This window comes from Poecile atricapillus, chromosome 3 (assembly GCF_030490865.1).
Source record: "Poecile atricapillus isolate bPoeAtr1 chromosome 3, bPoeAtr1.hap1, whole genome shotgun sequence".
Taxonomy (NCBI): Eukaryota; Metazoa; Chordata; class Aves; order Passeriformes; family Paridae; genus Poecile; species Poecile atricapillus.
The window spans coordinates 3,916,603-3,940,219 of NC_081251.1; the positions used below are offsets into that span (position 1 = coordinate 3,916,603).

Here is a 23,617-nt window from a genome sequence, read left to right on the forward strand (position 1 = left end):
AGCTCTGGCTATTTTAGGGATGAAGCTTTGCCACTGTGTCCACAGCTTATAGTCCATGTCTTTGTGGCATGGGAGTAGTGTCCTGTGAAAAGAAAGAAGTCTGGGCCTATAAAAAGAAGGATAATTTTCCTGCTCCCCAGAGGGAGCATTTGCAGGACAGCTCCACCACAGGCACCCCAGCCAGCCTGGCCCAGCAGGCACTGCCAGGCTCAGCGTCCCCAAACCAGGGCCAGGCAGGAGCATCCCCAGGGACACAGCCACTGCTCAGCCCCAGCACCATCCCCAGGCCCTTCTGCTGCCACCAGCCCAGTGCCACCCCCAGAGGCAGCAGGCACAGCAGCCCTCCAGCAGCAGGACACACACACACACGGCCCAGGCCTGCAATGCCAAAGTGCTCGTCTTTATTCAAGCTGGGAAAAGCAGCCCCTGCCCCAAAGACAGCGGGGCTGGCACCACAGGGCTCCAGCCCAGCAGCACCCAGCAGGAGCAGCTGCCACTGCTGCTGTCACCCCAGCTGGGCATGGCACAGGCAGGGACAGGAGGGGACATCAGGAGATGGGTCCAGAAGCCAGAAGCAAGGGGCAAGTCCTGCTTGGATATTTCAGGGTCTCAACCCCAGATACTGTGGGAAGAAAAGAAACAAGCACATCAGGTGGTGTAACTTTCCCCGTCCCTCTCTCCCCCAGACCTGCAATGCCCAGGGTGTGGTGCAGCAGCCTCAGGCTCAGGGCAGGTGAGGTGCAGTCCTTGGTGCAGACAGGTTGGACCTGGGGCATCTCAGTGCTGGCTCCAGGTCTGTGCAGGTGCAGCAAGACCTGGATCATGTCCTCAGTGCTGCCCAGGGACAGGGAAGGCTTCAATCTGGTGGCTTTGGTGAGTGGGGAGACCCTGGCTGTCCTTGGGCTGCTGCAAGCCCACTCAGGGCAGCTCCAAAACTCTCAAGGACTTCTCCTTCCATTTTTTGGCATCTTTCACAAAGCATAATTGCAGAAGAGTATTTGCAGGTGTTGGCAATAAATTAATTTGTAACAGACCTTTCTGGGGGAAAAGAAGGAAGCCCTTTCCCCAACCAGGATTCCAGAGCTTACCCTCTGCAGCAGACGGTTTGTCCTGTGCATCTTCCAATTTGCCTTGCAGGGAGGACACATCTCCCAAAATAACAGTATCCTCTTCGGCGTTTGCATTCAAGTTCACTTCCTATTTCCATTGGGAAATTCACACTTGGAACAATTAAAACAATAATTCGGCAGAGCAGTGTTGTTATGGACAGGTTGATGCTCCCCATGCATTTCAGGCCAAGAGATGGGCTCAGTTCCAAATCTCACACAGCCACATCTCCAAATGCAATGTTTCTCACCTGGAAGGTCCCTGTGCCCCTAAACTGGGGGCACACCAGAGCAGAGAGAGGAAAAAAACAGCGTGTGTTTGAGGAAGAGCCGTGCTGGCTCCAAGCTGCACAGCTGGCAGGCAGGGACTCCCCACATCCCGCACCCCTGTCCCGGCTCTGCCATGATTTGTGTGACCTCTGATGGAAATTCCTTGTCCACCCCATGCAGGGATCATCCCCTGGGGCAATGATGTTTTGGGACACTCAGTGGGTGAACCACTGCATAACAAATGTCACCTCTGTGCCCCAGGAAATGCCTCCACCCAAACACCCCCTGGGGCTCTCTGCCATCCCTGTGCAGGGCAAAAGAACATTCAGAGAGTCCCAGATAGGTGCAGGCTTAGAGCCTGAAATTAAACCCCTTCTCAACCCACAGAAGACCAGAACGGGATTCTCTTTCCTTGGGCTCCCTCCACCCCAAATTGTTGCCTAGCTGGAAATTCACTTGAGAAACCCCTTTGACCTCAATCCCCTGTTACCTTCTCATCACCCCCACAAGCAGGGTCATTTCCCAGGACTTTGAATTCCCACTGCTGGGTGCTCACACTTTCTCCCATTGTCCCTCTTCCCTCTCACCTGCAGCACCCTGGGCCAACAGGAGGATCAGGGGGAAGAGCAGGAACAGGATCTTCATGGCTGCTGCCTCTCCTGGGTCTTCACAGGGCTGCAGAGGGGACACCAAGGCAATGGGGACATGCAGGAGCCCAGGCAGGGCAGGAGCCAGTATTGCAGGGCTCTGTGGCTCTGCACAGAGCAGAGGGGCTGCCTCCAACCACATCTGATCATCTCCCCATTCCCTTTCTCTAAAAACAATTCTTAGGTCTGTGCCAGACTTCAAACCTTGGCAGTATTCCACTGTCTCAGTCTCTGGGAAATCAATAACCTATGCTGATAAAATTGCTTTCCTCATAGGTCTTCTAAAACCTTTTCCCAGAGCACAGACTGCAGATCTGGGACCCACTGTTGATGGTGAAACTGAAATAAATGGCCAGTGAAATCTGGGAAATGCAGAGATAAAATGGCCATTGAAAGGTATGGAACTAGAGGGCTGTTTCTCCTTTGGGCTTCATGTATCAAACACACATCCCAAACACCCTGACCAATCCTCTCTGCTTGCCTGGGATCACAAAAGTCCTCCCTGTTTAGCTTGGCAGTGCCCATTCCCAGCCCCAGAGCATTCCCAGGATTCCCAGCAAGGACATTCCCCATCACTGACCCAGGGAGCAGCCAGAGGGCAGGGACATGTCTTGGTGTCCAGAAATGGGAAATGAAAACAACCTTTGCATTTATTGAAAGCTTGAAATGATGGGAAATCTCTGTACTGGTTTGGGAAAAGTGCCTCTCTTTTTTGCTAAGGAAAGTGCCCATTCTCCCAACAATGATCTCATCTCCCTCTTGCAGCAGAGGAACCAATCAAGTCCCTCCTGCAGTTAGGAAAACAAAATTTCACTTTTTACATGTTCTGAACCCTTAGACTACTATTAAGACTTTTATTCTCTATCCCAGAGATCTCTGATAGCCAAATTTTCCACCTGGACACTTCCAGCAGTTTGTGCTTTAGGAGACTCTCCTGTCCTGAGCTTTGACCTGAGACCTTCAATGGACAGGATTGCAGAAAAAGGCTCCACACTCACCTGCCTGGAGAAGGTCTGGGTGTTGAGGTGGCACCAAACCCACCAGGAATGGCTGTGTCCAGATGCCCTTGGGGCCAGGGAATGCTGCTTTGCCCCAAACAGGCTGGATTTATAGCAGTGCTGGTGGGTGGGACAGGCCCCAGTTGCTGCTGGCACAAGTGGCCTGGGCCAACCCGGGAGTGCCCCGTGTGTGTGGGGGTGCTGGGGCTGGCCCTGCTCCCTCCCTGCTGCAGGGGCAGGGGCTGAGGTGCCTCCTGGGGCTGTTGAAATCAATGTCACTGTTGTCCCCATGCAACACCTCTTGTGACACCCATGGCACAGCAGCAACGGGCTGGGCATGAGAGGGGAGGGATGGGATGGACAAGGGAGCTGGGTTTTTGTTGGGAAGATTAGAAATGAGGAAATGGTTTGCCTCTTTGCATTCTCTCATTTTATTGACATTATAAATAAGCAGAGTGGGATGTGGAACATCTAACTGAATATTGTAAAAGTATTCAGCTTTATACACTTAGAGGAAAGTTTCACCTCTCATTTCACCTCAACAGGTTTATCTGCACAGTTTGTAAAGAAGAGGGGAAAAAAAAAATTTCAGGGTTAGCACAGGGGAAGGAAAGGCCACAACAGGCAGGGCAGATATTAACGACCCTCACCAAACTCTGCAGTTTTAGAAAGCAATGGCAATAGAAAATTATTTAGTGTCTGTCTCTTCTCACAGGTAAAAATTGACTGGAACAAAGGAAATGGACATAAGCAGCTCCAGGGAAAAATTAATTGGGTATTAAGAACAGTTTCTTTGCAGAATCCATAATCAACTTTGGGACAGGCTGCCCAGGGCAGTGGTGGAATTACCAGCCCTGAAGGTATTTACAAGCCATGTGCATGTGGCACTGGATGACTTGGTTTAGTGGTGGCCTTGGCAGTGCTGGAGGAATGGTTGCACTCCATGAGCTTAAATGGCCTCTCCAACACCAATAATTCTATGACTCTATGATTCTTGGGAGGGAAAGCTGTCCCTGAAGCAGCCAGTTACTCGTGTACACACAAGAACATGGACGCACACATATAGCAAACTATTCAAATGCTAGTGCCTGAGGTTTGCTTTGTTTGGTTTGAGAGAGAAGCCCCTGCCTTTAATGGAACACAGCATTGTCACTTCCATGGGCAAACAAATTTGGTCATTTCCACAGCAATATGGCACCATTTCACATGTCAGCCTAAGATTTGAACAGCTTCCTCCTCCTCTCTTGTGTGATGGGATGGGGTGTGGAGCAGCACAGCCACAGCAGGGAGGGCTGTGGGACTGGAACAGGACAAGGAGAAGGAGCAGGGACAGCTCCTGTGGGTCACCATGGCCATGCCCACTAAGGGACACTGCCCCCAGCACAGCTCAGCACATGAGGCGGTGGCTGTCAGGGACAAGGGACATCTGGGACTGGCAGGAGCAGCAGAGGGATCCCAATTCCCCAGAGGGAGCATCTGCAGGACAGCTCCACCACAGGCACCCCAGCCAGCCTGGCCCAGCAGGCACTGCCAGGCTCAGCGTCCCCAAACCAGGGCCAGGCAGGAGCATCCCCAGGGACACAGCCACTGCTCAGCCCCAGCACCATCCCCAGGCCCTTCTGCTGCCACCAGCCCAGTGCCACCCCCAGAGGCAGCAGGCACAGCAGCCCTCCAGCAGCAGGACACACACACACACGGCCCAGGCCTGCAATGCCAAAGTGCTCGTCTTTATTCAAGCTGGGAAAAGCAGCCCCTGCCCCAAAGACAGTGGGGCTGGCACCACAGGGCTCCAGCCCAGCAGCACCCAGCAGGAGCAGCTGCCACTGCTGCTGTCACCCCAGCTGGGCATGGTACAGGCAGGGACAGGAGGGGACATCAGGAGATGGGTCCAGCAGCCAGAAGTGAATGGGATGTTCTTCTCAGAAATTTCAGGCTTTTCACCCTAGAATCTGTAGGAAGAAAAGAAACCAGCACATCATGTGGTGTAACTTTCCCCATCCCTCTCTCCTCCTGCCCTGCAATGCCCAGGGCGTGGTGTAGCAGCCTCAGGCTCAGGGCAGGTGAGGTGCAGTCCTTGGTGCAGACAGGTTGGACCTGGGCTATCTCAGTGCTGGCAGCCCTGGCTCCAGGTCTGTGCAAGTGCAGCAAGACCTGGATCATGTCCTGAGTGCTGCCCAAGGACAGGGAAGGTTTTTCTCTTTAGTGGCTTGGGTGAGTGGGAAGGCCTTAGCTGTCCTGTGTCTCCTTCAGCCCCACTCAGGTCAGCTCCAAACCCCTGTGGATTTTTCCCTTCCTTTTTGGGCATCTCTCTTAAAGCATAAATGCAGGACATTATTTATCAAGAGTTGTCAAGAAAGGAATTTGTAACAGATCCTTCTGAGGAAAAAGAAGGAAACTCTTTCCTCAGTCAGGAAATCTAGATCTTACCTTCTGCAGCACACAGCTAGTGCTGTACATTTTCCAATAGTTCTTAGAGGGGGGCGACATCTTACAAAAGAACAGATTCCTCTTCTCTCTCTGCATTGAATTATACTGCCTGTTTCTACGGGGAAAGACACACACAGAATAATCACAGCAATAATCTGGCAGAGCAGGGTGTGCTTGCATTCCTGCTGGCAGGCAGGGGACTCTTCACAACCCACATCCTTGTCTTGGCTGTGCCATGATTTGTGTGACCTCTGATGGAAAGTCCCTTTCCAGCCCTTGCAAGGATCATCCCTTGATGATGGTTTTGGGACACTCACTGGGTGAACCACTGGATGAGAAAGGGACAACTTTGTGTCCCATGAAGCAGCATCATCCAAACACCCCTGGGACTCTCTGCCATCCCTGTGCAGGGCAAGAGACTCCTAAACAGGAATAGCTGGGTGTAGGCTTGGAGTCTGAAACCAAACCCTCTCCTGACCTACAGAACAGGCCAGGCTGTTTTCCCATGGGGTCTCTCCACCCCAAATCACTGTCCAGTTGGAAACTCACTTCAAAAAACAGCTTTGACCTCAATACCCCATTACCTTCTTATCACCCCCACAAGCAGGGTCATTTCCTGGGATTTTGAATTCCCACAGCTGGGTGCTCACACTTTCTCCCATTTCCCCTCTTCCCTCTCACCTGCAGCACCCTGGGCCAACAGGAGGATCAGGGGGAAGAGCAGGAACAGGATCTTCATGGCTGCTGCCTCTCTTGGGTCTTCACAGGGCTGCAGAGGGACACCAAGGCAATGGGGACATGCAGGACCTCAGACGGCGCAGAAACCTGGGCTCTGTGTTCCTGAAATTGCAGAGGGGCTGCTTCCAAACACAGGAGATAATGTTTCCTCTACCTTTCTCTAAAAACAATTCTTAAATCTGTGCCACCCTTCAATACCTGGGGTATTTCACTATGTCCTGGTGTATAGGAAACCAATGACCTAAGAGGACTCATCCCCATGACCTTCCTCACAGCTCTTCCAAAGACCTTTCCCCAGAGCACAGACCACAGACCTGAGGCCAACAGTTGCAAATTCAAACCAAAAAAAAGTCCGGTGAAATTTGGAAGAGGCAAATAAAATTTCTTTTGAAATTGGAATTACTGAAAGCCTGAAATGATGGGAAATCTCTGTACTGCTGTGGGAATAGAATCTCCATCCTATCCTAGGGAAAGTCCCCATTCCCCTAGCAAAGAAGATCTCATCTCCCTCCTGGAGCATCAAGGCACCATTCTAGTCTCTCCTGTACTTAGGAAACTTCAGGTCCAATTCCCACATGCTCTGGCTTCTTAGACTCACATGAAGGCTTTTATTCTCTTTCCCAGAGTTGTGGTTTAACGGAGTCTGGTTGTCAGTTGGGTTGGGACAGTCCAAGGCCTGCGGGGGTGGTCCTGTGGGGACATGGCAGAGCCAATCAGGTGGCTAGTTTTGAAGACTGACATCTGGTTCACCCACTTAAAAGATTTGAACGCACCTCTGTGGAAAAGCACCTTTAAAAATTAATAAAGGCCAGGATAAACCTCTCTGGCTTCCGGCCTTTGAACAGGTCACTGGTCCTGTGTGGCCAGATCGGCATGGTCTGTGGCTGGGCATAGCTCGGCTGAAATTTCTGCCCTCTGAGGGGTGGTGGGCAGGCTGAGGAGCCCCTCACCATGGAGCCCTCCAGGCCTCATCCTGGCAGAGCCAGGCCCCTTTCCTAGAGGAGTCCCCAGTCCTTTTTCCTGTGGTGCCAGTGGGCCATGCTGGCCAGGGGCCATACCAGCAACGGGAGCAACCAGGCAGCGGGGACCAGTGCTGGGAGCGGCCTCATGGTCAGCCCTGAGAGTCTCCCTGAGGCCAGGAACAGCCAGAGCCAGGAGGGGCCACGTGCCTGGGACTGCATGGCTGAAATCAGCATGCCCAGGACAATGGCATGCAGCTGTGGCTGCCTCAGTGTGGCTCGCAATGAACTCTGTGTTTAGGTGCTTTTAGCCAGCCCTGCTGCAGACAGAAGGACAAAAACGGCAGCAGCAGCTTTTCTTGTTTTCGGCCTTCCACATGAAGAAAAGCACTGAGTGGAGCTGAGTGTTGGCAGACACCCCATGAGCAGCAGCGAGAGGTACAGCAAACGATCTTCCTGATGTATAGCCTGGGTGAGATCAACCTTTCAGCGCTGCAGAACTCCATAAAAGCTGTTTCAGTTGATAAAGCTTGAGAACAAATGTCACTCTATTAGGAACGGCTGGGAAGAACGACACAGACTCTCTTGGAGTCGATCAGGAGAATTTCTCTCAGTTTATTGCTTCAGCTCTTTTTTTATAGATTGATACGTGGAAAATACAGAAAATAAACTCTTATTGGTTAGCAAACTACTACATCACCATCATTGGTCAGTGGGGCACACCACCCCCTGACTTTCTCTTGCAAAGAAAACACGGGACAGAAAAACAACACCTGCGAGGCTGTTTTCTGTCTCTGAGGATTGTTTTGAATCCTCCCCATGAATTCTCAGGCCACGTTCTCAGGCAAGACTGAGAAGCTATGCGGCCTGCAACTTCTACAGCTCTCTGTTTCAGAGTTAGCATCCACAAACAAATGCCTACGATCACCCGTTCTCTCCTGAATCAGGAAAAGGAAAGGGTAAAGACACGCAGGGAAAACAATATGGGACACTGAGGTCAGTGAGGAAGGAGTTGAATTATACTTGGGAGAAGATTGAGGAGATGCCTTAGTCTTGGGCTGAAATTCTCTTGTAGGGCTATGGTGAAGATAAATTTGAAACATCAAACTTTGTTTTTCCTGTAATTCATGGAATGCATTGGGGGATGTAGCATTCTAACTACAGCCGTGAGCAGAAGCACCAATGTTAAAATAAGCAGATGTTGCAGTTGCTGTGATCCAATGAGAAGCTTGAACAGGGAGACATGAGAGAGATAAGACTTTTGCCCTGGGAATAAAAGAAGAAAACCTCTGTTTTCCCAGAGACGGATGAAGACAACCTTTGATTTTATGCTAGAACAGCTCATCCTTAACATAGCACCCCAATAAGTTGACATGGCCTGTGAAAGCAGCTGTGGGAAAGCTGCAAGGCATTGGGAGAGACTTTCACGCTGTGAACAGATTTTCCTTTTCTGGGCAGCTGAAGCCACAAGAGAATTGTTTCTTGTGGAGAGGTGTCCATGGCATGGCAAGAGAGACTCCTCTCCCTAAGAGAACTGAAGAAAGACTATTTTAGACGTGGTAGACTGACTGAAAGTCCCAGGTTTTGTCTCTTTACATTGTCCGTGGGAAAGAAAAGAGGGTGTGAGGGGAGGAGAAGTGTTATGAAGGTTTATTCTGATTTCTTATTATTATTTCTTTTAATTCTGTTAATAAAGTTTTCCTTATGTCCTTTAAAGTTTTAGCCTGCTTTGCCTTCCTCCTAATCCTCATCTTGCAGCAGAAAATGAGTAAATAATTCTAGTGGGTGCAAGGGCATTTGGCCAGCATTAGACCCAGCACACTCAGCCATCTCTGACTGCCAAATATTCCACCTGGATACTTCCAACACTTTGTCTCTTCAGTGACTTTGTTGTGCTGGGCTTTGAGCTGAGACGCTGAGTGTGCAGGATTCTGGAAAGAGACCCCACACTCACCTGCCTGGAGAAGGTCTGGGTGTTGAGGCGGCAGCAAACCCACCAGGAATGGCTGTATCCAGATGCCCTTGGGGCCAGGGAATGCTGCTTTGCCCCAAACAGGCTGGATTTATAGCAGTGCTGGTGGGTGGGACAGGCCCCAGTTGCTGCTGGCACAAGTGGCCTGGGCCAACCCGGGAGTGCCCCGTGTGTGTGGGGGTGCTGGGGCTGGCCCTGCTCCCTCCCTGCTGCAGGGGCAGGGGCTGAGGTGCCTCCTGGGGCTGTTGTCATGTCACCATTGTCACAATCAATATCACCGTTGTCCATGCAACACCTCTTGTGACACCCACAGCACAGCAGCAACGGGCTGGGCAGGAGAGGGAAGGAATGGGGGAACAGATCTGTGCTGCAGAGGTGAAGGAAGCTTCTGGTGACAGCTGCAGGGTCAGTACCAGGACAGGTGAGAACCCACTGAGCAAAGGCCATGGCAGGCAGGGATGATCTGAACATCTCTCACCAAAATTCCCACTTGTGGGAAGCAATGACAGTGGAAGCCTTTTGGGTCTCTAAGATCACAGTTGAGACCAGCAGAGGAAATGACCTCAAGTAGCACTGGGAAGGTTTAGACTGGATACTAGGAACAACTTCTTAGAAGAAAAGTTGGCCAGACATTGGATCAGGCTGCCCAGGACAGTGAAGGAGTAACCATTCCTGGTAGGATTTAAGAGCCATGTAGCTGTGGCACTTGGAGACTTGGTTTAGTGGTGGGCTTGTCAGTGCTGGGGGAACAGTGGGACCCAGTGATCTCAGAGGTCTTTCCAGACATCAGTAATTCTCTGAGTCCATGACTCATGGGAGGGAAAGTGTTCACTGCAACAGGCAGGGTCACCAGTTATTCCCACGGGCATGTGGACATAGAGACACACACAGGTAATGAACCATTCAAATCCTAGTGCCTGAGGTTTGTTTTGCAGACATGGACAAGTGACTGCTTTTGATGGAGCAGTGTTGTCACTCCAGACTGCCTCAGATGGGCAGAGAAAAGACATTTATTACCTGTGTGTAAAATTTTGGACATTTCCTAGCCATGCTCAGTTTGGAGCCATTTCACAGGACATCTGAACCAGGAGCTGCATGACCTCCTCCTCCTCTTGTGTGGTGGGATGAGGTGTAGAGCAGCACAGCCACAGCAGGGAGGGCTGTGGGGCTGGAACAGGACAAGGAGAAGGAGCAGGGACAGCTCCTGTGGGTCACCATGGCCATGCCCACTAAGGGACACTGCCCCCTGCACAGCTCAGCACATGAGGCGGTGGCTGTCAGGGACAAGGGACATCTGGGACTGGCAGGAGCAGCAGAGGGATCCCAATTCCCCAGAGGGAGCATCTGCAGGACAGCTCCACCACAGGCACCCCAGCCAGCCTGGCCCAGCAGGCACTGCCAGGCTCAGCGTCCCCAAACCAGGGCCAGGCAGGAGCATCCCCAGGGACACAGCCACTGCTCAGCCCCAGCACCATCCCCAGGCCCTTCTGCTGCCACCAGGCCACTGCCACCCCCAGAGGCAGCAGGCACAGCAGCCCTCCAGCAGCAGGACACACACACACACGGCCCAGGCCTGCAATGCCAAAGTGCTCGTCTTTATTCAAGCTGGGAAAAGCAGCCCCTGCCCCAAAGACAGCGGGGCTGGCACCACAGGGCTCCAGCCCAGCAGCACCCAGCAGGAGCAGCTGCCACTGCTGCTGTCACCCCAGCTGGGCACGGTACAGGCAGGGACGGGAGGGGACATCAGGAGATGGGTCCAGAAGCCAGAAGCGAGGGGCAAGTCCTGCTTGGGAATTTCAGGGTCTCAACCCCAGATACTGTAAGAAGAAAGGAAACATCATGTGGTGTAACTTTCCCCATCCCTCTCTCCCCCTGCCCTGCAATGCCCAGGGTGTGGTGCAGCAGCCTCAGGCTCAGGGCAGGTGAGGTGCAGTCCTTGGTGCAGACAGGTTGGACCTGGGCTATCTCAGTGCTGGCAGCCCTGGCTCCAGGTCTGTGCAGGTGCAGCAAGACCTGGATCATGTCCTTGCTGCTGCCCAAGGACAAGGAATGTTTCTTTCATGGCTTGGGGAAGTCCTCTGCAGAGCCTGAGTGAGGTCCTGGGGACTGGGGGAGACTGGGGAGGCCCTGGCTGTCCTGGGGCTCCTGCAGCCCCACTCAGAGCAGCTCCAATACCCACAAGGACTATTTCCTCCCTCCTTGGGCATCTCTCCCACAAGGAATAGATAAGGAGATTATGTAGCAGACATTCACAGGAAATAAATTTGCTGCATATCTCATTGTGGACAAAAGAGGGAACTCTGTCCTCAGGCAGGATTCCAGACCTTATCTCTTGCAGCACACGCTGTACAACGTGCATCTTCCAATGGGTCTCGCAGGGAAGTTGCATCTCCCATAAGTGCAGTATCCCCCTCTTTGCCTGCATCCAGCTGCATTTTGGGTTTCCATGGGGAAAGAAACATACAGAACGATTAAAGCAATCATCTGTGAGAGCAGTGCATGGTTGCAAAAGGCTGATGGTATTTGTTCGTTTCTGGCCAGTGGATGGATTCAGCTCTAACCTCCCCACAGCAAAGATCACAGGGGAAAAGAACTTTCAGAGACACACAAAGAGGAATAGCTGGCTGCAGGGTGGAAGCCTGAAACCAAACCCCTTCCTGACCCACCAAAGAAGTTAGTATTCTATTTCCATGGGATCTTTCCACCCCATGTCTGTGTCCTAAAGAACTATTACTGAAGAAACCCCTTTGACCTCAATCCCCTGTTACCTTCTCATCACCCCTACAAACAGGGTCACTTCCAGGGACTTCCAATTCCCACTGCTGGAGTAATTCCCTCATTTTCCCTCTGCCCTCTCACCTGCAGCACCCTGGACCAACAGGAGGATCAGGGGGAAGAGCAGGAACAGGATCTTCATGGCTGCTGCCTCTCCTGGGTGTTCACAGGGCTGCAGAGGGGACATCAAGGCAATGGGGACATGCAGGAGCCCAGGTAGGGCAGGAGCCTGGGCTCCTCACCAAACTGCAGATGGACTGTTTCCAAACACAGCAGATGATGTTGCCTCTACTTCCCTCTTAAAAAGAACTCTGTGGTTTGTACCACCCTGCCAACCTCGGGAGCATTTCATGGTGCTTCAGTCTCTGGAAAATCCATTACCTCATCCAATCCTTTTCCAGAAGACCCCACAGTCACCTACCTGATGAAGGTCTGGGTGTTCAGGCAGCAACAAACCCAACAAGAATTGCTGTGTCCAGCAGCCCTTGGGTTCAAGGAGCATTTTTTGGCCAAAACACTCTGATTTTATATTGTTGCAAGCTGTGGGGACATTCACTGATTTCTGCTGACACATCTCCCCCTGGCCAATCAGAAGTCCACCCATCCATGTGGGGATGCTGGGGCTTCTCCTTATCCTTCTCTGATGCAAGGACAGAGGCTGAGGTGGTTCCTGGGGCTGTTGCAATCGATGTCACCATTGTCATCATGCAACACCTCTTGTGACACCCCTGGCACAGTGGCACCCCGGCTGTGGTGGCATGGCATGAACTGCCTGGGGTGCACAAAACAGGCTGGTGGGTGCAGGCAGATGTAGGAACCAGTCCCAACCAATCTCTCCTGTGAAGGTGAGGCCCTGGCACAGGTTGCCCAGAGGTTGTTGCCTCATCCCTGGAAGTGTCCAAGGCCAGGTTGGATGGGGCTTGGAGCAGCCTGGGATAGTGGAAGGTGTCCCTGATCATGGTGGGGGTGGAACTGGATGACCTTAAAAGTCCCTTCTTCCCCAAACCATTCTGAGATTCTATGGTAAAATATTTTCTATGATAAAATATCTGTCTCTTCCTGCCCTGTCAGTTTGCTTAGGGAGCTGGTACTGTGTGACACACAGAATCATTCAAAAAATTTTGGTTTCCTTCTCTTTTACCTTCACAAGAACAGCTTCATCCTTGCCAAGCTGGATTGTGTTCCACCTGCCAGGAAGTGATAAATCTAAGGATGCCTTTCTGATGTCTACTCAAATAGTCAAGCAGTGCAAAGAGGAAATGCAGTCGGGGGAGACAACACCTCACCTCATTCTGTCTGAACCCACTGCTTCTGAAACTTCCCTACTTGGTACAAAATCCACAAATGTGGATTTTGCTCAACAGTGGAAAAATGCTGTATAAAAATGTGCAATCTATGGGAGATTAGTGAAGGAAGGTGAATAGGGCCTTATCAGGCCTTAGAGGTGTGGACTTGATCAGGAAAGTTTTTTGATTTATAGGAATTCTGTGGTGTTTCAGAAGGCTAAAGATCAAGGTGGCTCATGGAGGAAAGATCATGAGAGAGAAAGAAGCAATGTATCCATGGCTGCTTTCTGGCCCTACATCCATCTTATTACGTGTCCTATATTCCTAGTAAACTTTATTTGTAACCCTTTTTTTGTACAAACAGTCTGTCTGTGGTGTGTCTCCAGGGTGCTGGTCCATTGCTTGGAGAGACCAAAGCTCTTGGAACTGGATCCTGAAGAGGAGAATGGACTTGATATTGGATACATCAGGGACACAGGGTCTGGTGTCCTCTCTCAGAGAGATGCATGGGATCATGGAATGGTTTGGGTTGGAAGGAACTTCGGAATTCATCTCATTCCACCCCCTGCCATGGGCAGGGATGCCTTCCACTATCCCAGGATGCTCCAAGCCCTGTCCAGCCTGGCCTTGATGGGGACATCCCTTGAGCATCAATCTATAGAGGTAGGATTGGGTGTCCATTGATGGGTCCTTGGAATATCCTCGCTTCTGGAGGTTTGGAACCAGACTCAGGACCAGTCCAGGGCCTGCACATCCAGGGATTGCTGCTTATGGTGTGGAAAAGAGTTCTGTAATCCCCACTGCAGGGAGGCCATGGCTGGGGCCAGCCCTGCCCTGGGAAGCTGCTCTGACCTGGGCATCTTGTGCTCGACCCCATCTGAGCTGCAGCTTGGCCTTGCTGATCCAGACCCGGACTTGGACCCACATCTGGCACCCTAATCTGACCTTCCCTGTACCCACAGCAATGCCCAATACCCCAGGAGAGGCTGCTCCCACCCCTTGCTGCCCTGTTCCATGGAAGGGTGCAGTGATTGTCCCCTGTCCCAGCATCCCTGTGGTCACTGCCCCACAGCAGTGCAGGGGCCACCCCCTGGCACACCTGAGCTGAGCATCCTGGATCTGCCACCCAAATCATCCACAATGACCCAGCTGGGCTCCTAACTGAGCCCCAGGCCTTGACACCCTCCCAGCACTGACCCCCAACTCAACCCTAAACTCCTGAGAAGCCCCATGGCTCAGCCATCAGTCCCTATTCCCTCTGGAGCAGAATGACTTCTCCCACCCCCCAGATACCCCTGGGCCCCACAACACCCCCTGCTGCCCCACACCCAGCCCCCACAGCTGGGGATGGACCCAAGGCAGCGTGTGTCCCGTGGAACAGCCCCACAAGGACTCCTGACCCAGCCTGGGAGCCAGGGGACAACCAGCAGGTCCCGACTGAAATGAGGGTGGTCATAGCAACCCCTCCATCCCTGTGTGAGAGGTGCTGGGGTCCCCTTGCTGAGCCAGAAGGCTGGCATTGGGGTCCCTGCGAGCGTCACACGTGTCCCCCCTCCCACCATGGGTGGAGATACCAGTGGGGCTGAGGCCAGCACGGAGAGAAGGACAGTGTTTGTGTGTCCGTGTCTGCCAGGAGTTCACCCCATCCTCTCTGCCCTTCCCTACACGCAGAGAAAGAGATGCACACCCAGGACACACATCTCGGCGGTGGCAATGACCACCACCTTGTATTGGGGACACTGGGGGATGGGATTCCCTTGGGATCCAGGTCTGGCTGTGCAGGGCTGCTGCTGCTCCTGGCAGTGCTTGGTGCCTCCAGGCAGCATCGTCCCGACCAGGGGGCTGGTGTGCTTCTCGGGGAGCCGGGAGCCCCTCAGGGATACCACCGCCTGTGGGAGGAAAGCTCTGGCAGTGCAGGAATGTCCCTGCACCCTTCGGCTGCGCGTTCCCCGTTTTATCCCCCAACCTGAGCCCTCCGGGCAGCCCTGAACTCACATCCGACAGCAGAATTCCTGCTCGGAGCAGAGGCCGATGCGGCCGATCCCCGGCGGGCAGGAGCGGTGGGAGCAGAATCCCCCGCGGCGCTCGCAGTCCTGGGCTGATGCTCGGACCGGGGACAGCCCTGCAGGGCACGGAAACAGGAGACTTTCAGCCGGGATGCGGAGCACAGCCCCTGTCCCTGCCAGCCCCGCTTGTCCCCTGCCCCAGCTGCTGAGCAGGAGCCTGCAGCAGAAATCCGGGTGAGTTTATGGCACTTTATGGGTGGGAGACAGTCACTACACCCCTAAGCAGGCTCTGGGAGAGGTCTCCATCGTGTCTGCTGCCTCCTTCCTGGAACAAGGGAGAAGTCCAAAGGTGGAAGAAGGATTTCCCTTCCTCCCCGCTCCTCCTCCTCCTCTCCAGCAGGGCTGCTGTGCCCAGTGCTGCTGACTCAGAAATACAAGGGTCAGGAGTCATGGAGAGGGGTCAAATCCCTGTTTTGGAAGGATGAGAGCTTTAATACAATGCCCCAGATCTGCTCCCAACATCAGAATCTGCATCTGGAGTCTTTCTTTAAAGGTGTGGGGTGAGGAGGACCCTGGCGGGGATGGCACAGACACCAGGAGAACTCAGAGATGTCTCATCAGCTCAGGTGACAAATCCTCCCTAAAAAACACAGACAAAGGACAAATCCTCCACATTTCTTACCTGTCACTCCCCGGAGCATCAGGAGGAGCAGAGCACAGAGGACAGGCAGGATCCGCATGCCTGGGAGTCTCCAGCAGAGTCGCAGCTCTGGGGAGAGGAGAAAGGAGGCAGGGGTGAGTGGGAGGGTCCCTTCCTGCAGGTCGTGTAGCACCTGCGAGGGGACAGAGCTGAGGAGAGGGGATGTGACCAGTCACTGGTGGGAGGATGCACTCGGCAGCCCGGGAGTCGGAGCTTCCTGGCACCAGCAGCAGTGGTTTGGTCTCTCCTCGTGGCACAATGTCCCTTGGGATTGCGAGTCCTCAAAATGTCCAGCCCCAAAGCTCCTTTTTTCCTGTTTCTTCCCCCAACAGAGAAAAACAAGCAGAGCTTTCCTCATCTGACACCTGAGGAGGATTCCCAGGCCTCCAGCCCAGGGTCTTGTGTCATCCTGCCTTGCGTAAGGGCTGCTCGGAGCTGTGGTTTGCTGGACACCTCTGGGGACACACAAACAGCAACCCTGTTCGTTAGGCCTTGGCAAAGAATCAGCTTTCACCACACAAAGGAGCTCTGTCCTCCTCCCCCCGCGGGAAGCGCGCTCTCTATGCTTCGCTTGAAAATAACTGGGAAGACGCCACTTGGGATGACATCCCCGTCCAACCAGTGATCCCAGGAAGGACAGGGTTTAATTATTGTGGCTTTGTTTGGTGGAGTTTGCTGTGTGTAACCCTTTGCTGTTTGATGGGGCATCTTCATAAACGTTTCCAGCCTTGCTGCAGTCTCATCAAGCGTTACGGGCACGTGTGTGGGGATGGATGTGAAAAACACACTCGTGCCTGGTGTGTATTCACTGAGAGGTCACAGGAGTCACAGAGTTGCACAACAATTTGGTTTGGAAGGGACCAGGAGGTTCCAACCAGCTGCCATGGGCAGGGACACCTTCCAGTAGGTGCTCCAAGCCCCATCCAATCTGTCTTTGAACCCTGTCAGGGATGGGGCAGCCACAGCTCCTCTGGGCAATACATGAAAATGCCTTTGATCCAAGCAACTCACCATATTTCATTGTTTTATCACTCCCCAGTGAGGGACATTGTACAAACTCTTTGCAGATCTCTACCCAGGGGGATCACTACTACTCTGCCATGGTAGTCAGAGCACTCAGGACAGCTTCTTATTTCCTTCACCACTGAAGGAAATCCTGATCCTACAGCTACAGCCGGAAAAAGGGAAAAGGCCATGCCCCAGTTTTTTTTTAATATCTGCTGAGCTGTCTTGGCATCATAACCCCAGGAGGCAAGGGACTGGGAGCAGCTATGTGCAGTAGTCAGGTTCCTTACAGGGCTTCATTAAGGTAGCAATTAGCTGCATCTCTGTGCTGTTGCTCTTTAGCACACACATCAGCTTAATCCCTGGAAGTGTCCAAGGCCAGGCTGGATGGGGCTTGGAGCAATCTGGGGTAGTGGTAGGTGTCCCTGCCTGTGTCAGGGGAGTTGGATCTATGTGATTTTAAGATCCCTTCCAACCCAAACTGTTTTATGAGTCTTTGATTCTATGAATTTGAATGTGTAGAGTGCTGGGGAGATGGGATTGGGGTAAAAAGCAGGGAGGAGATGTGCACCATGGATCCTAGGGGGTTTCAGCCTGTTTCACTCTAAACTGGCTCTTGAAGCCATTCCCCAGCCTTAAAGGCAAGGACAGCTCTTTGTGATGGCGAGCTAAAACGCATGATGAGACTGGATTCTGCATGATGCTGGCTACAGACAGATGAAATCTAAAATTACAAGGTCTGAACCCTCCCTGCAAAGTCCTCAATCCTTGAGCAAGAATCTTGTGCCATTCCAGTTTGTGAAACATTCACCTACTGTGGATTGTGCAAAAACCTCTTAGGACACCAACTGTAAATTGCTGGTTTGGGTCCACTTGGCAACTTCCTCAGGTTTCCATCCAGGGAGATTCCTGGGAGGCAGCTGTTGGCCCAGCTTCCTGCCCTGCACAAGGCTGTGGTCTCATTGCTGGTAGAGTCATTTGCAGGAAGGAGCATCTGCTTTGAACAGGCCCAGAGAGTGAGGGAGCTGGGCCTGTTCAGTCTGGAGAATACCGAGAGGAGACCTCAACAATCCATATAAATATCTCCAAGGGGTGTCAGAGGATGGTGACTGACTCTTTTCAGTGGTAGCCAGCCACAGGATGAGGAGCAGTGGCCATAAACTGAAACACAAGAAATTCCACTTCTACTTGAGGAAGAACTTCTTTATGTTGAGGGTGGCAGAGCACTTGGAGCTGCCCAGGAAGGGTGTGGTGTTTCCTTTTTGGAGATATGTCAAACCCACCTGGATGTGTCTCTGTGTCACCTGCTCCAGGGGACCCTGCCCTGGCTGTGGTGTTGGACTGGATGATCTCCAGAGATGCCTTCCAACCCTAGAAATTCTGTGATTCTGTGGTTCTGTGATTCTGTGGAGGGTGGGAAAATGCTTTGCAACAAATGGGCAGCTCAGGGCTTTGAGTCACTTTGCACTTGGGTTGGTTGCTTCCCTTAAAAAGTCAGGCATTACTGTTCCTCCCTTCACAGAATCACAGAATGGATTGGATTGGAAGGGACCTTAAAGATCATCTCATTTCAACTCCCTGCCAGGGGCAGCACAGCTTCTCTGGGCACCAAGTCAGCACAAGGATGCTCCTGACTGTGCAGGAGCAGCTGCAGAGACAGGAGCTCTCTGAGCAACCTGCACCTTCCACCTTTTCTGTTGTGGTCCAGGACAGGACAGGCTGAATCTCCTTGAAGGGGTCAGAGGCACAGTGGGGTTGGCCTCTCACACATGTTTCTATAATTGCCTCAGTGTCACAGGTCTAACTCTGATCTCCTGATTTGCAGCTGCAGCAAACATAAATTTTGCAGATTCCCTCCAAATTTATATCAGACAGAAATGCCAAGGGTAAAATCAGATTTCAGATTACCAATTTGTCCTGCTCAGTGTGACTTTACTCCTCATAATAAAACAAGATGCTGGTCCCAGGTCTGAAAGCTCTGGGTCAGGAGATGGGAACCCATAGCTTTCAGAGCAGAGGTGCTGTGAAAGCATCACACTTTAAAGACTTTTGTGCTCCCAGTGGCAATGGTGACTGATCTCAGTCATGACAGAGGATTCCCTAGCAGGTGTGTGTGGAGAACTTGGCAGCACTCACTCAGTCAACAGCTCAAGAGGGGTAAATATTTAGGTGAGCTACACATTCCTGGCAGGTTTGGATTGATTTCAGAATTCTTGTTTAAAATTCTTAATGGAAATAAGACTTGGGAAATGAATGGGATATTAATTACTTTTGGAAATGAATGACAACACCACACAGGGCAGCCATGCAACCTCCCCAGATCTTTCTTTTATTGAAAGGAGAATGACAAATCCTTGGTGGCTGCTACAACAATTCCTTGAATCCCACGACGTCAAAAGCGATGACTCCTGGAGATTCTCCACAATTAGCCACACTACAACCTACACAAAGGAAAGGATATTTCAGGGTTTTCAGAATTATGATTATGAGGAAAATCCTGCTGCTTGGGATTCAAATGATAATTTGGGAAGTCATCTTTGCCCCAAATAAATCCTAAACTTACCACCTACAGCAATTATACCCAGAACCACACGACCCCAGGTAATCGTTGCCACGAGGGCATTTCCCCCTGTGGCAGAAGGTCCCACGATATCCACACTCCATGTAAGGCCTCCTGGGTCTTGCCAAGCTTCTACCTTAAAAAGGGACAAATAAACCAACAAGTAAACAAAGATGGGAGACATTTTATTTCTGGCAGGTATTTGCATTTTGCTTAATCTCTGCGAGCACACAATGTTGTGACAGTTCAGCCCTCAGAGGAGAAGGCCTGTGGTCACAACAACCAAGCACTCTCATTTCTTATTCTGATGTGTCTCCAAGCTCAGGACTTCCTTAGGAAGTCAGATTTTAGGGATGGGGATCAGAGAGCTGATAGAAAACAGTAGGCAGGCACTCAGCAGCTCTTAAAACCCTGTAGGTCACAATCCAGGAGAGATGCACCAGCTCATCTGGGAGAGTCCCATTTGTATAAAGAAGAGGGAAAGAGGCTTTTAATGTGAGCAGACAGTGCTAGGACAGAGGGGAATGGTTTTAAACTAAAAGAGGAGAGATTTAAATTAGGTATTAGGAAGAAATTCTTCCCTGGGAGGTTGGAGAGGCTCTGGCACAGCGTGCCCAGAGAAGCTGTGGCTGCCCCTGGATCCCTGGAAGTGTCCAAGGCCAGGCTGGACAGGGCTTGGATCAACCTGAGATAGTGGAAAGTGTCCCTGTCCAGGGCAGGGGGTGGAATGGGATGATCCTTAAGGTCCCTTCCAACCCAAACTATTCCACAATTCCATGGTTCTGCAGATTTGGCTGTTTCTCTCCCTGGACATTTCACCCATGTCTCAAAGAGGTCCCGATGTCCAGCAGTCCATAGGGATGGCTCCTATAAATTCATCAATCCATGCAGAGCAACATTTCCATATCACCAAACCCACCACACCAGGCATTGCCCTCTGTGTCTGGAGCTGAACAGTCTGGAATTGCTCTTCCCTACATGTCTAAATGGAATTCTCTGCTAAAATACCCACATTCAAACTGCCTTTTGGGAAAGGCCACCAGCCTGTGCTATTCCCAGAACAGGTTTTATCCACAAAGGTGCTAATTGTCAGGGATCCAAACAACCCCAGGGAGCAGACTAGCAATTAGACAGGAGGTTGCCTGACCCTGATCCGATTAATAAAGATGTAGCCTGGCAGCTGAGGTGTTCTGGATGCACCTGACTGGGTGCATATGAACCAATTAATTCCAGTTTCCAGCTCATCCATGGAACAACTCCAGGGTGTTCAGAGAGAGGGGAGCTTGTTCCAGCAAACAGATAATGGATGTTCATATGCACAGTGCATCCAGCACATCCCTGGTGAGCTGCATTCCCAGCATGTGAGCAGAGCGATATATGCACACCCAGAAAATCCCAGGAAGAAGTAAAGGAGTGTTTTAGAGGGGGAATAATATAAATAATAAATAATAAAATACTCCTGGTCTCAAACTAGCGGTCTGTAGGGCACTGCAGAGGTGGCTGTGAGCAGTCTGATCTCTCAGAAACTTTTCTTCCCAGATAGAGACAAATCTCTGGCTTTAATATACCCAGAAGATCCTACTGAAAACAGGCCAAACATCCACTGTGTGTTAAATAAGGACATGGAACTGACCACAGGAACTCTTTGCCCAGTGTCTTTCCTCTGAGAACTGGCACAGGCAGAGACCCAGGTAAGAATAACATCAGACAACCACATAAAATCATAGAATCACAGACTCATTTAGGTTGAAAAAGACCTTTAAGACCATCAAGTCCAATTGTTAGCCCAGCACTGCCAAGCCCACCACTAATCCATGTCCCCAAGTGCCACATCCAGATGGCTTTTAAATCCCTCCAGGGATATATCTGACACTTGTCCCACATTTCTGGTCTACTGCAGTTCATCACAGTCTTTTCCCCTCCTCACTTCCCCAGAGGACACTTTCCACCCTGTTCCCACAGGGATCAAAACTCCACCAGCCCTTGCTCAGGTGCACAGAGCACCCTGCAAATGTAGCTGTGCCATTTTCAGGGCTGATAATAAAATACAATCCCTTTTTCTGAACAATAGAGTTGGTTTGGGGTTCCAGACTCCTTTGCACCCCACAACAGGCACAGCCTACACCAGCACTTAGGGCTGAACAGGTTTCTCCACCAAGGAGATGCTGCCAGTAGCATTTAAACCTTGGCTCATGATTTTGTGCCTCTCCACTCTATGTCCCAGCTCCTAAAACAAAGGATGTTTAAAGAACATGGGGCCAGATCCCTTTTCCTTTTTTTTATTTTCTGTGTGGTTTAAGAATATTTGATTAGGGTTTAATTTGTTTGTTGGGTGACTCAGAGGCAACGTGATTTAAGTGCAAGCCTGCTAGGTTCAACGGGGAGAACACTGGTGCTAAATGGTAATTTTGGGGTTGCCCCTTTCAAAGTGATGCTTGGAGTGTTTGCCTGCTAATTTAATTTCTCATCTGTAATCTCCAAAGAGTTTTGATGATTTATGTAAGGCTTCTTTGCAAGAGGCAGCTTGGTCACGTCCCAAAGGGGACAAGAGACCTTTGCAAGACACCATCATTTTCTCTTTAGTCCTTCACCTTACCTGCAGCTCCCTGAAATGCCACCAAGAAGAGAACAAGGAGGAAAGGAAGGATTTTCATGGCAGAGGGTGGCTGGGATCTCAGGTCACTGCAGAGAAAGGAGACCAGAACATTGATTAGAGCCCTATCCCTCCACAGTCCCAGAAGTGATACAGAGAAATGTTCTTCAGGAACTGAAAGCTGCCTAAAAGAGGTTATTACACATTTTTGTCATGATTATGTCTATTCTCCTAAGATTTTCCTGGAGCACACATAGGATCATGCCATAAGAAAAAAATTCCATGCAAAAAAATTCAATTTTAAATCCCCTTTTAATTAAGGCATCAAGTGACCAGCAATTTATCCTGGATTTCTTGATAACTTGCAATGCATTGCAATAAATTTGATTTGCCTTATGGAAGTTAAAGCTGTTAATTCAGAAAATAAGACAATTTTTGCTAGATTGACCTAAAACAACCCCATGGGTTTTCTCAAGCTTTTCTACTAAAAAAAGAAGAGCAGAAAAAGCAATTTTCTTCCAAATTAACTCAAAAGCCAGCTTTTCCTTATTCTGGCTTGGAGGCTGTTGTTTAATCTTCCTCTCAAGAATTACATTACTTCCAGGATAAATTTTTGAGTATTTGCATTTCCTGCAGCCAAGAAAAACTCCTCTCCCTTATCAACATTTGACACCTCTAGAGCTGGCTCATGACAGCCTGGAGCCACTGCCCAGCTGAGTATAAAACAATAAAACAAAATGCAGATAAACCAGAAAGAGATGAAGTCTCCAGCCCATTTAAGAAGGACAAAACCTTTTGGGAGAGGCTGAATAATGAGAATATTTTGGTTGTTACCAGGCAGGAGGAGCTTTAGGCTGGAACAGTCCCAGGATTAGTGTCAGCCACCCGGATGAAGGAGCAGGGTGTGGGTTTGTGCCGTTCCTGGAGGGTGGTGAGGGATGTTTGGTCTCCACAGCCTTTTGGTGGCCAATGAGGCTCTGGAGAGCTCTGGGGGAACCCAATGAATCCTCTTTGCTGCTGTCCTAAGAGGAACCAAGGTCTGGCTTTCAAACCATTGCAGCACCACCTCGGGAAATGTGTTGAGATGAGCAAAACCACCCTGGGCCTCCTCCCTTTGAGCAACCCTTTGGCCACAGCAGCTCCCTCAAGGTCTCTGTTTCCATCTGTTTTCAGAGGTTTTACATGTCCTTACAAACATGATCAATACATCACCATAGAAGTAAAATAATCATCATCTGGAATGATGTTAAAATAAAACCCACGTTAAATGGACAGTTAGTTTTTCTTTGGAAATTCAGCAAGAGGGTTAATGGGCTGTCATTAATTCTACATCATTACTGCTGTTGGAAGGGAAAATCTGGACAATTAAGAACAAGGAAAAGATCTGCACTAGGGAATGGCAAGGAAAAAAGTGAGAGAGGGAAACAGGAATCTAAGAGTTAAGAATAAAAAAGGAAAAAGTGGTTTGGTTGTTTTTCAAATTTTTTGCATCAAAACATTTTCATTACTAGGTTACCTGCATGGCATGTAAGATATTTTATGCCATATCCATTTATGGAAATTATTGCAGCCCAT

At 50.8% G+C, this 23,617-nt stretch overlaps 1 protein-coding gene and 1 long non-coding RNA gene across 2 annotated transcripts; both read right to left on the reverse strand.

Annotated features, from left to right (window-relative positions):
• Positions 1–393: 393 nt before the first annotated feature.
• LOC131577478 (uncharacterized) lies at positions 394–3,092 on the reverse strand. Its single transcript, XR_009277216.1, has 4 exons — positions 3,022–3,092; positions 1,964–2,051; positions 1,089–1,197; positions 394–622 (listed from the first exon to the last, which is right to left on the reverse strand). It is a non-coding gene; the product is annotated as an uncharacterized LOC131577478 (long non-coding RNA).
• An 11,826-nt stretch (positions 3,093–14,918) lies between these two features.
• Positions 14,919–22,981, reverse strand: LOC131577737 (gallinacin-5-like). Its single transcript, XM_058835785.1, has 5 exons — positions 22,877–22,981; positions 22,046–22,131; positions 15,867–15,953; positions 15,174–15,300; positions 14,919–15,067 (listed from the first exon to the last, which is right to left on the reverse strand). The coding sequence occupies exons 2-5, from the start codon at positions 22,101–22,103 to the stop codon at positions 15,052–15,054; spliced, it is 288 nt and encodes a 95-aa protein (XP_058691768.1). The 5' UTR covers positions 22,104–22,131; positions 22,877–22,981; the 3' UTR covers positions 14,919–15,051.
• Between the last annotated feature and the right edge of the window lie 636 nt (positions 22,982–23,617).